The 16,095-nt window shown below is 40.0% G+C and overlaps 1 protein-coding gene and 1 non-coding gene across 9 annotated transcripts in view; one reads left to right on the top strand and one right to left on the bottom strand.

Moving 5' to 3' along the window:
- The window catches only part of MYO9A (myosin IXA), a 279,254-nt gene that overhangs the window by 214,333 nt on the left and 48,826 nt on the right, over window positions 1–16,095 (bottom strand). For all 8 annotated transcript variants that reach the window (XM_017548134.2, XM_017548127.2, XM_017548128.2 and 5 more), the window contains exon 2: window positions 1,837–2,747. In XM_017548134.2, coding sequence (XP_017403623.1) covers window positions 1,837–2,676 — 840 coding nt within the window. In that variant the 5' untranslated portion in view covers window positions 2,677–2,747. The remainder of the gene's footprint in view (window positions 1–1,836; window positions 2,748–16,095) is intronic.
- LOC119474035 lies at window positions 1,589–1,780 on the top strand. Its single transcript, XR_005203330.1, has one exon. It is a non-coding gene; the product is annotated as a U2 spliceosomal RNA (small nuclear RNA).

The following is a 16,095-nucleotide window of genomic DNA, read 5'->3' as shown; positions in this document are numbered from 1 at the left end:
TTTTTTTTTTGGAGACAGAACCTTGCTCTGTCGCCCAGGCTAGAGTGCAGTGGCGCGATTTCAGCTCACTGCAACCTCCACCTCCCGGGTTCAAGTGACTCTTGAATGTGACAGCCAAAAACTGAAAACAACCCATATATTCAACAACAAGTGAGTGGATTTTAAAAACTGTGATATCCAGTGGAATACTATTGCATTAGCAATAAAAAGGAATGTATTATTAACACATGCAACGACATGGATAAATCTCAAAATAATTATACCAAGTGGGAGAAGCCAAATATAAAAGGGTATATACTACGCAGTTCCATTTATATAAAATTGTAGAAAACACAAACTAATCTACAGTGACAGAAAGTACTGAACCGGTTTCCTGTATATGAATGGGCTGAGAGGAGTGTGAAAGAGGAATTACAAAGAGATATGAGGAAACTCTGGGGATAACGAATATGTTCAGTATCTTGACTGTGGTGGTGGTTTCATGGGTATACACATGTCAAAACTCATCATGCTATACACTTTAAATATGTGCAGTTTACTGTATTTCAATTATATCTACAAACTATCTTTTAAAAAGACAACTGAGTAATATTACCTTTTCCTTTCAGGTCTAAAACAAACACTATATCCCCTTTCTTTTTTTTTTTTTTTAACTGGCAAGCAAAAACTGCATATATTTATGGCATATAACATGATGTTTCCATATATGTCTACATTGTAGAATGACTAAATCAAGCTATTTAATATATGCATTATCTCACAATACTTGTCATGTTTTGTAATGAGACTAATTAAAATCTACTCTTAGAAATTTTCAAGTATACAATGTATTGTTACTTACTATAGTCAATATGATGTACAATAGATCTCCTGAACTCATTCCTCCTATAGAACTAAAAATTTATGTTCTTTGACCAACATCTCGCCAATCCCACCCGCCTTTAGTAATCCCACTTTCCTCTTTGTTTCTATGCATTCAACTTTTTCAGATTCCACATATAAGGAAGACTGTAGAGTATTTGTCTTTCTGTATTCTCTTTCCTTTTGGCATTGATATTATTTCTAAAACATCCCACAACTAAACATTTTTTTCCCATATTCTCTGCATTTTTACAAGTTTCGATGTTAGGCACAGCTGTTAAGCTTGCAGAAATACAAACATATCAGCAAAAAATATTTTCACCAACCACCACAATGCAGTTACAGACAGCACCTGCCTCTGCTTTCTCCCCGTATACGGGGATATAAAATGACTCCAGTCATCTTTTTCTTTGCATCATTAATGACCCAAAGGCACTTTCTAAAAAATAGAAATAAAAAAATTACCACCATCACCCTCTTCAGTCTTTCACACCATCTTTTTTGCTTTCCCATCTTCCAACTCCTCTTGGTTACTAAAAATAATGTCTACACTTCTACTTAGTTTTACTTCATCTTCTCACATCTATCAATTATTTTTTAAACGTATATTTACAAATAAGAACAGTATTTCTTTTCTGTTTTTTTAAATTACTGTTCCTGTGGAGCAGTAATTTGTGGAGCAAAAGTCTGCAGGCAGTGTGCCCAGAGTACCAAGAACAGCATCTCTATAGCTTCTCAGACTTTTGGCTAAGATTAAGTATAGTGATCCGTTTTTATCAGTTTAATATCTGGAATGTCTTCTATCTGAAGACAATATATTAAATGGGTTTTTGAAGCAGGGAGATGGAATAGGAGCTTGCTTGATCCACTTCACACATCAATCTGGTATTGCAATACCTCCAGGGATGGTGAACGCCCCACCTCAAGGGAAAAAAATCAAAATTAAAATCAAAAATAAGATTTCTATATACTTACCTCAAGTACTGGTCCAGCACCAAGAATAATCTGTTCTACTCCACTGGCAAATCCTTTCTGACTGAGAGCAGTAAGGTGGTGAATAAGAAAGTTTGTGCTTTGAGTCTTCCCAGAACCACTCTCTCCCGAAATCACGATGCACTGATTCTTTTTGCGCTGAAGCATGGCATGATAAGCTACATCAGCCACAGCATAAATGTGAGGCTCAAGTTTTCCCAGTTGGTGGTTATCATACATTTTGACATATTTGGGGTTATAAATAGGAAGAAACTTGAATGGGTTAATAACTATTAGAATACTGCCAACATAGGTATAAATTTTTTCATGCTTAAAGCGATTTCGTAGGTTTTCTAAGAGAGTTTTCTCATTCAAATCAGGTAAACTACATAAATCATCAAAGTCTTTCTGTTGAGGCTGTGGAAGAAAACCCCGTTCCATCATCCTGCGACGTTCTTCTGTTACCCGTAGCCATGACTGCAGGCTACCATAATGGATTGATCCATCAAGGTTTTTCTCTCTCAGAAGAAAGCGGTAGTCCTCTCCACTTAAGCGATTTTCCAGAGCCATTCGGGGCCACAACATCATTCGCTGAACTGGACAGTCTGTTGGATTGAGTATCCATTCTTCTCCACCAAATGCCTTTACTTCTGCTAGAACATAACATTTTGCTTTGTCCAGATGAAGTCTGTTTATAAGGGCCTCAATCACCTCAGCAGCTGTGGTGTTTTTTCTGGCAGGAATAGGACAGTAGATTGTCCCTTCTGAAATAGTCCCAGGATATATCCGTAATGTATGTTCATTATCTTCAAAGCGTCGTCTTCCTCCATCATTTATATTCATATTGGATCCTGTCCCATCAGCATGGATAGTACATGTTCAAAGTCGTGCAAACCATTTTCTTGGTAAAATAACTGTAACATAAAAGATGCAAAATATTTAGAAGTAAATACACATTGCTTTCTGATGCTCAAGAAAGAAAAGCTTAACAAGCGCATTGATTATATCTTCTAAAACACAAAATACTAACTCAACTCTTATCACAGGAACAGCTTCACTGAGACCACATAATATTAAGTTTCACTGTCCAAATCTGGGCACTTTCTAAAACAGTAACTTGCCAAAAAACATATATTTTATTATTTTTGTTTTTTGAGACAGAGTCTTGCTCTTGTCAACCAGGCTGGAGTGTAATGGCATGACCTCAGCTCACTGCAACCTCCACCTCCCAGGTTCAAGTGATTCTCCTGCCTCAGCCTCCTGAATAGCTGGGATTACAGACGCCCGCCACGGCGCCTGCCACCACACCCGACTAATTTTTGTATTTTTAGTAGAGATGAGGTTTCATCACGGGCTGGTCTTGAACTCCTGGCCTTGTGATCTGCCCACCTCAGCCTTCCAAAGTGCTGGGATTACAGGTGTGACCCATCATGTCTGGCCTCACTGTTTTATTATATTAAAAATTCAAAATCCAAAGAGTGTAAAGAAAAATTATTTTTCTCCTGCTGTCTCAAATGTTTGTAAGGTACTTGGAATTAGAACCAAATTCTTTCTTTATACTTAACAAAGACTGGATTAAGACAGAATAATCATGCAAATCTAATTGCCCTATACCAAAAACTCCTTAAGGATAAAGCAAAAACAAGAAAGAAGGCCATCAATGGAGCAAAAATTTTGCAAAATTTGTTAAAAACAGTAAGACGATGAGATAGACAGAGAAATTACATAAAACCAAGAAAATGATGAGAGAAACCATCTAAAGAGATAGACATATTTTCAAGGAATTCTAGGCTCTGACTCACTCCCTCCCACGAGGTGGGAAGAAGGAGGGAATTTGGCAAGAGCAACAAAAGACTCCTGCCCCTGACTTGCTGGGCAAATTTAACAAAATTATGTAACTGGGCACCACTACAAATTTTATTAAGCTTTCCTTTGTCCTTCAATGCTACCATTATTTCTTTTTATCCAAACTTTTTTATTGCATTCTTTACAAGTATTCTGCATATTCATCCTTCCCATCTTCTCAAACCTTATACATAGTATATCACACTTCTAGAAGAATGATAACTTTCATAACTCACTGAGAAAATAGTGATATTCCTTCAAATGGCTTCTCCAACTCAAAATTTATTCCTATCTTCACCTCCTCTATTTCTTTCATTCCTGTTTTAAACTGAGAAAATATGTCCCACACACTTTCCAGGGCTAATAAAACCTATTTCTTACCATCTTCATTAGTTCTATGCCCCCCAAAAAAACTACTCTCATGTGTCATCAATATTTCCCTTTTAATTTCATCCTTTAACATATAAGGATGATGTGCTATTAAAAAAAAAAAAAAAAAAAAAAAAAACTTTCAGTTACCTTTTTTTTCTTTTCTTTGACACAAGGTCTCGCTCTGTCACCCAGGCTAGAGTGCAGCTGCGTAATCTCGGCTCACTGCAACCTCCATCTCCCGGGCTGAGGTGATCCTCCCACCTCAACCTGGCTGGGACTACAGGTACACACCACCTTGCCTGGCTAGCTTTTGTATTTGTAGTAGAGATGTGGTTTCACCATGTTGCGCAGGGTACTATCTAACCTCTCATACTACTACATATTTGTCAAAGTCTTCTAATCAAGAAACTGTTTTTTCCCTTTTGCCTAGATGGTCTTTCAAACAGAGAATAATATAGAGCATATAAAAAAACAGCCATATAGGCCGGGCATGGTGGCTCATGCCTGTAATCTCAGCAAGGCGGGCAGACAACCTGACATTAGGAATTCAAGACCAGCCTGGCCAACATGGTGAAATCCTGTCTCTACTAAAAATACAAAATTAGCCAGGTATGGTGGCACATGCCTCTAATCCCAGCTACCCAGGGGGCTGAGGCAGAAGAATCACTTGAACCCAGGAGGCTGAGGCAAGAGAATCACTTGAACCAGGGAGGCAGAGGTTGCAGTGAGCCAAGACCACACCACTGCATTCCATCCTGGGCAAAAAGAGTGAAACTCCATCTCAAAAAAAAAAAAACCACACAGACACACACACACAGCCATATAGCTACAACCCAAATCAACAAGTTTGCAAACTGCTATAACTTGCTCCAGACCACTTTATAAACAAACTATTAGAGATACAGTTAAAGTTCCTTCCTTTGCACTTCATAGATAAGCACTATCCTGAGGTTTGTATTATTGTCATACATAATTTTGTATTTTTATTACCTGTGTGGTGGTCTCCATAAATTATATATAGCATTAATTTTAAGAGACAGGGTCTCACTATGTTCCCCAGTCTGGCCTCCAACTCCCGGGCTCAAGCAATCCTCCTCTCCTGCCTTATTCTCTGGAGCTGGGACTACAGGCAGATGGCACCATGCCCAGCTCTCATTTTTTTTTTTTAAGCTTTAAAAAGAGGATGTATTTAATAGTCTGCTTCTCACTCTAATATTCTTTTTTATTTATAAGTGTTGACACATTCAATATTCGTTAACTGCCAAACAGTATCCCACCATAAATTCAAGTTTTGAATCAATCCACTATCCTAGTGAACACTAGGAAGTTTCCAGTATTACACTATTAAAACAATGCTGCAATTCTCATAAGTGTTTCCTTACACATCTTTGCTAGAATTTCTCTGGGCTTCCTATCAGAGTGAAACTGTTAGGTTTTAGGTCATCTTCAACTTCACTGAATATTAACTGTAGTTAACTATTAATACATGCTTATTTGTACCAGTCATTTTCCTAAGCATTTCAGATGGATTATTTCATTTAATCTTCCTCCCTGAGGGTTGTTTTTATAATCACCCTCCTCATTAAACAAATGCAGAAAGATTACACAACTTGCCCAAAGTCATAGTCAGAATGTAATAAACATGAGATTTGAAGCATACAGTCTCTAAAACCCGTACACTATTATCTTCTCATATAGATTTTTTAAAAATCCTTCTTTATCCTTAGGACATAAAGTTATTATCCTACACTTTCTTCTAATAGGCCTAAGTTTTACTTTTCTCATTTAGCTCTTTAATCCATATGGAATCTATTTTCAGTATGCTATGAGACAGGACTCCTAATTTTCTTCACTTGAACTCAGATTAGCAACTGAACCAGTACCACAGTGAATAGTTTATCTTTTCCTCACTAGTTTATGGTTGTTGTTGGTTTTTGTTTTTTTTTTTAGACAGAATCTCACTCTGTCACCCACACTGGAGTGCAGGAGTGTGACCTCAGCTCACTGCGACTCCTGTCTCTTGGGTTCAAATGATTCTCCCACCTCAGCCTCCCAAGTAGCTAGGATTACAGGTGCCCACTATCATGCCTGGCTAATTTTTGTATTTTTAGAAGAGACAGGGTTTCACCATGTTAGCCAGGCTAGTCTCGAACTCAGGTGATCCGCCAGCCTCAGCCTCCTAAAGTGCTGGGATTACAGGCATAAGCCACGAGGCCCAGCCTCCTCACTGATTTATAATGCCATCTTTGTCATGTGGCAAATTTCATGTACCTATCAATCTGTTCTGGGCTCTGTATTCTGTTCCATAGGTCTATTTGTCCACCCCTGAATCTCTGTTAATTACTACAGTCCTATAATTTTGGTATCTGAAAGGCACATTACATTAATGTGTTGTTCTTTACAAATTTTACCTTGGCTATTTACCATAAAAAATTTTAAGTTAGCATGTTTACTACCATAAAAAAAAAAAAAAACCTTTTGAGATTTTCATACTGCATTGATTTTACAGATTAATATTGAACAAAACTGACAGCTTATTGACTCTTCCCATTCACGAACACCATGCTGTTGGCTTTTAAAAATTACAGCTATATTTTTCATTTCTAAATTTTTGTCATTTTCAAATCTACCTGATCCTTTTTCTGCCTATTTACATTTCAAAATCATTTAATTATAAGGGCTATTACAATTTCACTTTTCTTTTTGAAAACTCTGAGTATGTAATTTAATATTTTTCAGACTAACACTAAAATATCATTCAAACTGAACAGCTCTTCTGATTATTTCATATTCTCCTTAGCTGAGATGACTTCATCTGTTTGAGAAATTAGCTTTAAAAGTGTACCTTTGGTGGAACTTTGTTTTTCATACAAACACTTACTGAGAACCTACTGTTTACTACATTTTTAAGACAACCACAGTATCACATATTTTTAAAAATTAAAAATATTTGATATTAAATGATCAATTGATGTTCAAATTTCCTCAGTTATCTCATAAATATTTTTCTTACAGATATTCTTGTTGGAGATTCTTTTCTGCAATAAAAGTGAGGATGTACTCTGAGCTACCAGGTTCCTAGTTTGTATAGCTATGTTTGCTTTCATATAAGCTATAGCCTCTGGCAGCAAGTCAGCAACAAATCTCCTTCTCACAGCCAGGGAGGCTAAGACCTGTACCACTCCAGGAGATGCACTAAGTCAAGGGGTCCCCAACCTCTGGGCCGCAGACCAGTCCAGGATCTGTCAGGAGTTAGGTCTCACAGCAGAACATGAGCAGCAGATGAGTGAGCACTACTGCCTGAGCTCTGCCTCCTGTCAGATCATCAGCAGCATTAGATTGTCAGAGAAGCGTGAGCACTATCGTGAACTGCACATGCAAGGGATCTAAGCTGCATGTCCCTTATGAGAATCTAATGCTTGATGATCTGAGGTGGAATAGTTTAATGCTGAAACCATCCCCTACCACCCTATCCATGGAAAAATTGTCATCTATGAAACCGGTCCCTGGTGCCAAAAAGGTTGAAGACCACTGTACTGAGCAACTACAATCTGATCCCTCAAATTGTATAACATGGCAGCCCTGGAAGTAAACTCAGAAACATCTTCTTCAACAGAGGAGTCCTAACTTGGTCCCTTGTTTCCAACAATAAGCCCAACTCAGACAAAACCTCACCTGCTCCTTTCTGAAACATAGAAATGTTTATCTTTGTTGGGCACCAGTTTTGTCAATTTGGTTTTATCTTTTTGTTATTTTATCAATCACTGCTGTGTGTGTGTTTTTTAAAAAAAGGGGGGTTGTCTCAAAATACTACTCAGATATGCATCTCGATCACAACCCAGTCCTTGCTAAACAGCTTGAAAAATCTTTATCTGCAAATCAGAGACATGAGCTTTCATTCAAATCATCTGGGGAACTTTTTAAAAATGCACATTATCAGGCTCAACAATAGTTATGAGTTGAAGAAATGTATGTAATTCTATTATTGCTGGTCCAGAAAATAGTATTTGAGAATCACTGTATTCCCAAGTATTTGGGAACTCACTTTCTACTCCCTTACCACTCTTCCTGCATAGCAAGCTACTTGACAACACTCTGGAAAAGTCATGAAATGCCACGGAGTTGGTAATACAAAGGTCTTCCCTCATTCTTCATCTTAACACACCACACTGTGGCATAACTAAAGCAGCCAATTTCTAGTTCTTGAAAGTGTCCTCACATAGTTATTTTTCTTGTAGTCTTCCTAATAGTCTTGCTCTTTTTCTGATTCACTCTTACAGTTCCTTTTCCATTAACTCATTTTGTTCTGTGGTTGTTTCGTTTTGTTTTTGTTTAATAGAGCCAAGGTCTGTCTCTGTCATGCAGGCTGGGGCACAATCACAGCTCACTGCAGCCTCAATCTTCTAGGCTCAAGTGATGCTCCTGCCTCAGTCTCCTGAGAGGCCAGGACTATAAGTGCATGTCACTGATGGCAGTAGCGGCCCATCTACAGTGGCCACTGTCACAAGACCAGCTGCAGTAGCAGAGTCGCAACCAGGACTGCGTGCTCCATGGAGGCAGCAGAAGCCAGGAACAGATGGGAGCTCTGCCACCTTCTGAGTTGGCAGGGCAGGAGTATCGTACTCCCTGGGCACAGCTGTGGCCACCCGCCCAGGTGGGCTGCAGACCTGGGCATCCCTGTGCTCTTGGGGGCAGGAGCAGGCAGGAGCCCCCAACATAGGTGCAGCTGTAGCCACCGAAGCTGCAGGTGCAGAGCCAGCATATCTGCATTCTCAGGGGCCCAGGAAGCACCCCCCACCACCATCCACTGCAGGCTCAGAGGTGTCTGCTCCCACTGCCTGGCCTCTCCTCACTCCCAGCATCCACTCCTATCTCAGAGCAAGATTGGGTCCAAGCCCAGGCACTGTCACAGTCTGGCCAGGTGTGGCACACCCCAGGTAGCACTGGCACACCAGCTCCCTGCCACCTCGGCCCCCTCCAGACCTTGGGTGCCTATAAACAACTAGAGGGAGGCCGAAGGGGTACTGAGGGCAGCTCAGTGCTGGCCTGTACATGACCCTGTCACAAACAACCTGGGGACCATGAACAGCAGCAGGAGACAGACAGGCTCCTGGGCAGCAGGGAGGAGGTCCTTGGTGAAGCACCACTTTCAAGCCAGGGACTGAAGCCTGGGGGCCAGGCTGCTGATGACTGCAGTGGCAACTTGTGGTACTTTCTACAGGCCAGCCCATGGCTGTCCAGAGACCAATCAGTACACACTTCCTCCCCGCTGAGACCTATAAAAGCCCCAAACTCAGCCAGAGCCACACTTGGAGAGACAACCACCTGCCAGCTACAGAGAAAAGCTGCCCACCCCAAGGTCTCCTTCTCTGCCAAGAGCTAAGAAGATGACGGGACAACCAGCTGCAAAGAGAAGCTACCCACCCAGGGTCGCCTCTGCTGAGAGCTAAAGATAATTGACAACCAACTGCAGAGATGAGCTACCCACTCCACGATCTCCTCTCTGCTGAGAGCTGAACACCCTGGCTGCGGAGAGGAGCTACCTACTGCAAGTATCCTCTGAGCTGTTCGATCATTTAAGAAAGCTTCTCACTGCCTTGCTTACCTTCCACTTGTCTTTGTACTTGATTCTTCCTGGGTACAAAACAAGAACTCGGGATCTGCCAAGTGGCAGGGCTAAAAGAGCTATAACACAAACAGGGCTGAAATACGCCCCTTGCTCACTGCCTTGTAGGCAACAGAAGGAGAGAAGAGAGAAGGAGAGAAGAGAGAAGGAGAAAAGAGCTGAGGCCCTTTGTGGAGGCCAGACCTAGGAGCTCCCCCAACCCAGGGCTGTGACACCTTCTTTGGGGCTCTGCAGTTCCTGGCATCTCCAAGCTTCCGAGCACCACTGTATTCCCCAGTGCCAACCATGGAAGCTGTTTGTGGTACACCTGGTCCAGCCACAGCCTTGTAGGGAGCCAGCACCTATGCTGGCACCTGGAGCTGCCTGCCGACTGCAGCCAGCATGCTGGTTGTGCACAGTGGCCAGATCCCTCACTCACTCACACAGCCCTTGCTATGTGAGCCTGGTTCACCTTTGGTAGGTTTGTGATCCAGGCTAGTAGTACTAGCCAAGCACAGACTGCCACACCAAGTGAGCATAATAAGCCCAACAGGCCCGAGAAAAACTCGGGCAGAGGCACCACTGGCCACAGAGGTTTCCAGCAGGAAAAGCATCATCCCAAGAATCCCATGCCACCACCATGCCCAGATTTTTTTTTTTTTTTTTTTTTTGGCTTTGTGGACCAGCCTGGACAACATAGCAAGATGGAATGTTGCCCAGGCTGGTCCACAAAGCCAACAATTTTTACTATATGGTCCTTTACAGGAAAATTTTGCTGATGCTTGTTCTAAGGTAGCCACTAAAAAAGACTTTTTAGGCCAGGCGTGGTGGCTTATGCCTGTAATCCCAACACTTTGGGAGGCTGAGACAGGTGGATCACTTGAGGTCAGGAGTTCAAAACTAGCCTGGCCAACATGACAAAACCCTGTCCCTACTAAAAATACAAAAAAAAATAGTCAGGCATAGTGGTGTGTGTATGCTTGTAATCCCAGCTACTTGGCAGGCTGAGGCAGGAGAATCACCTAAACTCGGGAGGCAAAAGTTGAAATGAGCCAAGATCGCACTACTGAACTCTAGCCTGGGCAACAGAGTGAGACTCTGTCTCCAAAAAAAAAAAGATTTTTTAGGTATAATTTTCCATGTTGCACACGTACACCATGGAATACTATGCAGACATAAAAAACAATGAGATAATGTCCTTTGTAGCAACATGGATGGAGCTGAAGGCCATTATCCTAAGTAAATTAATGCAAGAACAGAAAACCAAACACTGCACTTATAAGTGGAAGCTAAAAACTGAGTACACATGGACACAAAGAGGGGAGTAATAGACATTAGAGCCTTATTGAGGGTAAAGGGCGGGAGGAAGGTGAGGATCAAAAAACTTCCTATTGGATACTGTGCTTATTACCTGGGTAACAAAATAATCTGTACATGAAATAAATCTGTATACCCTGCAACACACAATGTATCTAAAGAACCAACCTGTACAAGTACTCTTGAAACTAAAAGTTAAAAATAAATTAAGTATAATTTTCCAACTAGAAGAGTGAAAAAATAAAATGATGAGTTCAAAAGAAAGCAAGGAAAGAGAAGGGGAAAAGTCAGAATAGGTGGAACAAATAGAAAACAAATAGTAAGTTTTAAAGCTAAATATAACAGTTATTATATTACATGTAAATATTCCAGTTCAAAGACAAAGATGTTCAGACCAAATTTTTTAATTCACCTATCTGTTGTTTTCAGTAGATACACACCTACAACATGAGGACAAAGAATCTGAAGGTTTTTCTTTAAAGGAGAAGCAATACCATGCAAACACTGGCCAAAAGAAAGCTGGTAAAATCAAAATAACATCAAGCAAAACAGGAAAGGAAAATTGAATTAAATGTCTCTTAAGAGTTTTTTTTAGCCCTTCCACACTATTATTTTAGGCTTAGGCCTGAGACAAATGTCTCTAGATATCACTGGTTTCCTAAAAAGAAGTAGGAAACAGAAAAAGATTACAAGAAGTTAAGGAGGTAGCCAAAGAGTGGCAAATAAGTAGCTAGCAGGTGTTGATCAAATCTGCTATAAAGAAAGCAGGAGTATTGTGAGTGAAATATTTATTAGTTAGGGGGCTTGGGAACACAACTATATGATTATAACAGCAGCTAAAAACTGAAGAAAAAGGCAGGCTAACTGGTAAGCCAAAGTTCCTTGGTAAGCAAGACTAAATGAGACTAAGGTCAAAGGTGGACAGATGTCTCTCAGAAAGGGGGAAAAAAAAAAGGATGGACAGAGAAACAGAATTTGAGATATGATGTGACAAGAGTGCATGTCAGCTAACCATTACTAGATAGAATACAGAAGCCCAAGTTTTACCTACAGCAGATCAATGTCAAGTAAAAGCAAAACTGGGTGCTGAAAGAAAACACATTTTGTAGTATTTCAGTGGAAGAAAATATAAAGAGAGAAATAAATTATCAGACTGGGCACAGTGGTGCATGCCTGTAGTCATAGCTATTTGGGAGGCTAAGGTGGGAGGATCACTTGAGTACAGGAGTTCAAGACCAGCCTGGTCAAAATAGCAAGATCCCATCTCTTAATAAATAAAATTTTAATAATTGGCAGGCCACACACAGAAGAATGAAACTGGATCCTCATCTCTAACCTCATACAAAAATCAACTAAAGATGGACGAAGGACTCAAATCTAAGACGTGAATAAAAATTCTACAAGATAATGTCAGAAAAACCCTTCCAGACTTCATGACCAAGAGCCCAAAAGCAAATGCAACAAAAACAAAGATAAATAGATGGGACTTAATTAAACTTAAAGCCTCTGCATAGAAAAAGAAACAATCAGCAAACAGATAACCCACAGAGTGGAAGAAAATCTTCACAATATACACATCCAACAAAGGACTAATATCCAGAATCTACAAGGAACTCAAAACAAATTAGCAAGAAAAAAAAATCCCATCAAAAAAGTAGGCTAAGGACATGAATAGACAATTGTATATCAAAAGAAGATATACAAAAGGTCAACAAACATGAAAAAATGTTCAACATCATTATTGATGAGGGAAATCCAAATGTGATACCACCTTACTACTCCAAGAATGGCCATAATAAAAAAATCAAAAAATAATAGATGTTGGTGGAGATGTGGTGAAAAGAGAACACACTTTTACACTGCTGGTGGGAATCTAAAATAGTACAACCACTATGAAAAACAGCATGGAAACTGCTTAAAGAACTGAAAGCAGGCCAGGTGTGGTGGCTCACCCTTATAATCCCAGCACTTTGGAAGGCCAAAGCAAGTGGATCACTTGAAGTCAGAAGTTCGAGACCAGCCTGGCGAACATGGTGAAACCCGATCCCTACTAAAAATACAAAAATTAGCTGGGCACATTTGCACGTGCCTGTACCCCCAAATACTCAGGAGGCTGAGGAACAAGAATCACTTGAACCTGGGAGCCAGAGGCTGCAGTGAGCCCAAATCATGCCACTGCACTCCAACCAGAACAACAGTGTATTGCCCAGTCACCACTACTGAGTATCTACCCAGAGAAAAAGAAGTCATTTATACAAAAAAAGATACTTGCACATGCATATTTATGGCAGCACAATTCACAACTGCAAAAATACAGAACCAGCCCAAATGTCCATTAGTCAATGAGTGGATAAAGAAATTGTGGTAAATATATCCCATGGAATACTACTCAGCCATAAAAAGAAACAAAATAATGGTATTGGTAGTAACCTGGAGGGAACTGGAGACCATTATTCTAAGTTAAGTAACTCAGAAATGGAAAACCAAACATCATATGTTCTAACTCATAAGTAGGAGCTAAGCTATGAGGATTCAAAGGCATAAGAATTACACAATGGACTTTAGGGACTTGGGGGAAAGGGTGGGAAGCACATGAGGAATAAAAGACTACAAACTGGGTATAGTGTATACTGCTCAGGCGATGGGTGCACCAAAATCTCAGAAATCACCACTAAGAATTTACTCAGCCAGGCACAGTGGCTCCTGCCTGTAATCCCAGTACTTTGGGAGATGGAGGCAAGTGGATCACTTGAGGACAGGAGTTCAAGACCAGCCTGGCCAACATGTCGGAACCCCATCTCTACTAAAAATACAAAAATGGCTAGGCACAGTGGCTCACACATGTAATCCCAGGACTCTGGGAGGCCAAAGCAAGAGGATTACTTGAGACCAGGAGATCGGGACCAGCCTGGCCAACATGGTGAAACCCCATCTCTACTAAAAGTACAAAAATTAGCCAACCATGGCTGGGGTAATCTCAGCTATTCGGGAGGCTGAGGCGAGAGAATCACTTGAACCTGGGAGGCAGAGGTTACAGTGAGCAGAGATCATGCCACTGAACTCCACCCTTGACAACAGAGTGAGACTCAAAAATTAAAATTAAAATTAAAAATTAAAAAATAACGCAACCAAACATCACCTGTTCCCCAAAAACCTATGAAAATAAAAAATAAAACAAAAAGTGAATTGTGTATGACACACTAGTATATGTATATCAGCTTAGCTTGACCAGTAAGTACTCTGTACCTTCTTCTGGTGAAATTACTGTTTCACTTTGAAAGACTATTTCTCCTTCTTGTCATCATCAAACATAGTTTGACTGGACTGATCTCATTCCGCAGATAGGAGAAGAGAGACATCTGCTGTGACCCAGGCCCAGTCAATCAATTTATTTCATTACCTTTAGCCACAGTAGCTGATTAGTGGAATTCTGTACTGGAATTCTTGCTGCAACTATTGGGAAAGAAGCTTTTCCCCCCACCAGAACTGCTAAGCTAGAAAGATCTAAACCTACAGCTGATGGCAGCCATCTTCCCCGAATGCATAAAAGCTTCTGAAATAGAAGAAAACGAAACTAACACACACAGCAAAATCTTAACATATTTGGGCCACTGAATCCAGTTGTGCCTCAAATAAGCTCGACCACTGAATTTCCTTGTTAAGTGTGCCAATCAATTCCTTTATTCCCTGAGCCATTCTAAGGCAGGTTTCTGTTCTCTACAATCAAAAGAACCCATTATAATGGGTAGTGTTTCAGTGCAATACCCTTTGAGAATAGAGGCATCCCCTGTTATCCAAATTCCTGATTTCCAAAAATCTCACAACCTAAACTCAAGAACCAAATAGTTGGGTAAACTTGTAGAATTTCCTTCATTATCTTGCTATTTGCTATCCAAACTTGAGGAAACAAATAAGGTAGTACCCCCTGACATTCAAATTCACTATCCAAACTAAAGAATTAAGAAAACATGAATAGTGGGAGATATTTGTAAAGTCAACCATGCAGAAATATGGAAAAGAATTTATAACATAAAATTTTAAAATCTAGAAAATCGCACATAAAGGTATACATATATTTTTTAATGGGTTAAAACATTGGGCTTTTGGGAAATCTTCACATTATCCATCTACAGTTATAATCAAAAATAAGTTTGATATGCATCACCTAATTTGAGTTGAACAGCAATTCTTAGACAAAAGTAAACTATTACTTTTCAAATCAGAAAATTAAGGCCTAAAGAGCAAAAAAGAAAACCTATGAAAATGTATGATAAAGATGACATTTCAAGTCAGCAGAGAAAAAAGATTACTCAATAAATGATGTGGGGATAGCTGACCATGAGAATAAAACAATACACGTAAAGAACTAAGCACATTACTGGCGTTTATATAGCAGTCAGACAATGCTGTATCTTTTATACAGACAATTTTTAATATTCTTTTTATTCTCTATCTCAATGTAGACATTTTAAAAGTATATGCCAACAGAGGGAAACAATGTGGTGAGAAAGTTGCTGCGGTTCAGCAGGGTGTGGTTCAGAACAGGCCAGTTTACGATGTTACTGACTGGACTGAGTTAGAAGGGACTAATTACAGGGGAAAACTGTGGTGAAGAAAGAAAACAGGGAATACAGAGTTTCCTTTAAACTAGAAGTTCAGTTAAAGAGGTGAAAAAGAAGTACCTAAAGATTTTTAATGCAGTGTTCTGCGCAGTGTTCTTCTGCAGTGTGTTAATGAAATTTACTTTTCAAAATATATATATTAATGTTGTTTTTGCTTTTTTATCAAATTCCCAAGGTTATTTTCTTATTTAAAAAAAAAAAAAAAAAAGTGTCATTTCGCTTGCTTTATCATAGGGATCTACTGATGAATTGTTAGTAAGAAAGATCATAAACTGTCAAACAGGCATGGTGATTCATGCCTGGAATCCCAGCACTTTGGGAAGCCACAGTGGGTGGGTGGATTGGTTGAGATCAGGAGTTTGAGACCAGCCATGCCAACATGGTGAAGCCTCATCTCTACTAAAAAAAAGGGTACGGCGGGCGTGGTGGCTCACGCCTGTAATCCCAGCACTTTGGGAGGCCGAGGCGGGTGGATCACGAGGTCAAGAGATCAAGACCATC

The sequence above is a fragment of the Cebus imitator genome, unplaced genomic scaffold, assembly GCF_001604975.1.
Source record: "Cebus imitator isolate Cc_AM_T3 unplaced genomic scaffold, Cebus_imitator-1.0 Scaffold203, whole genome shotgun sequence".
Taxonomy (NCBI): Eukaryota; Metazoa; Chordata; class Mammalia; order Primates; family Cebidae; genus Cebus; species Cebus imitator.
Note: the sequence above shows the minus strand (reverse complement) of the source record. Positions and strands in the feature narration are given on the sequence as shown.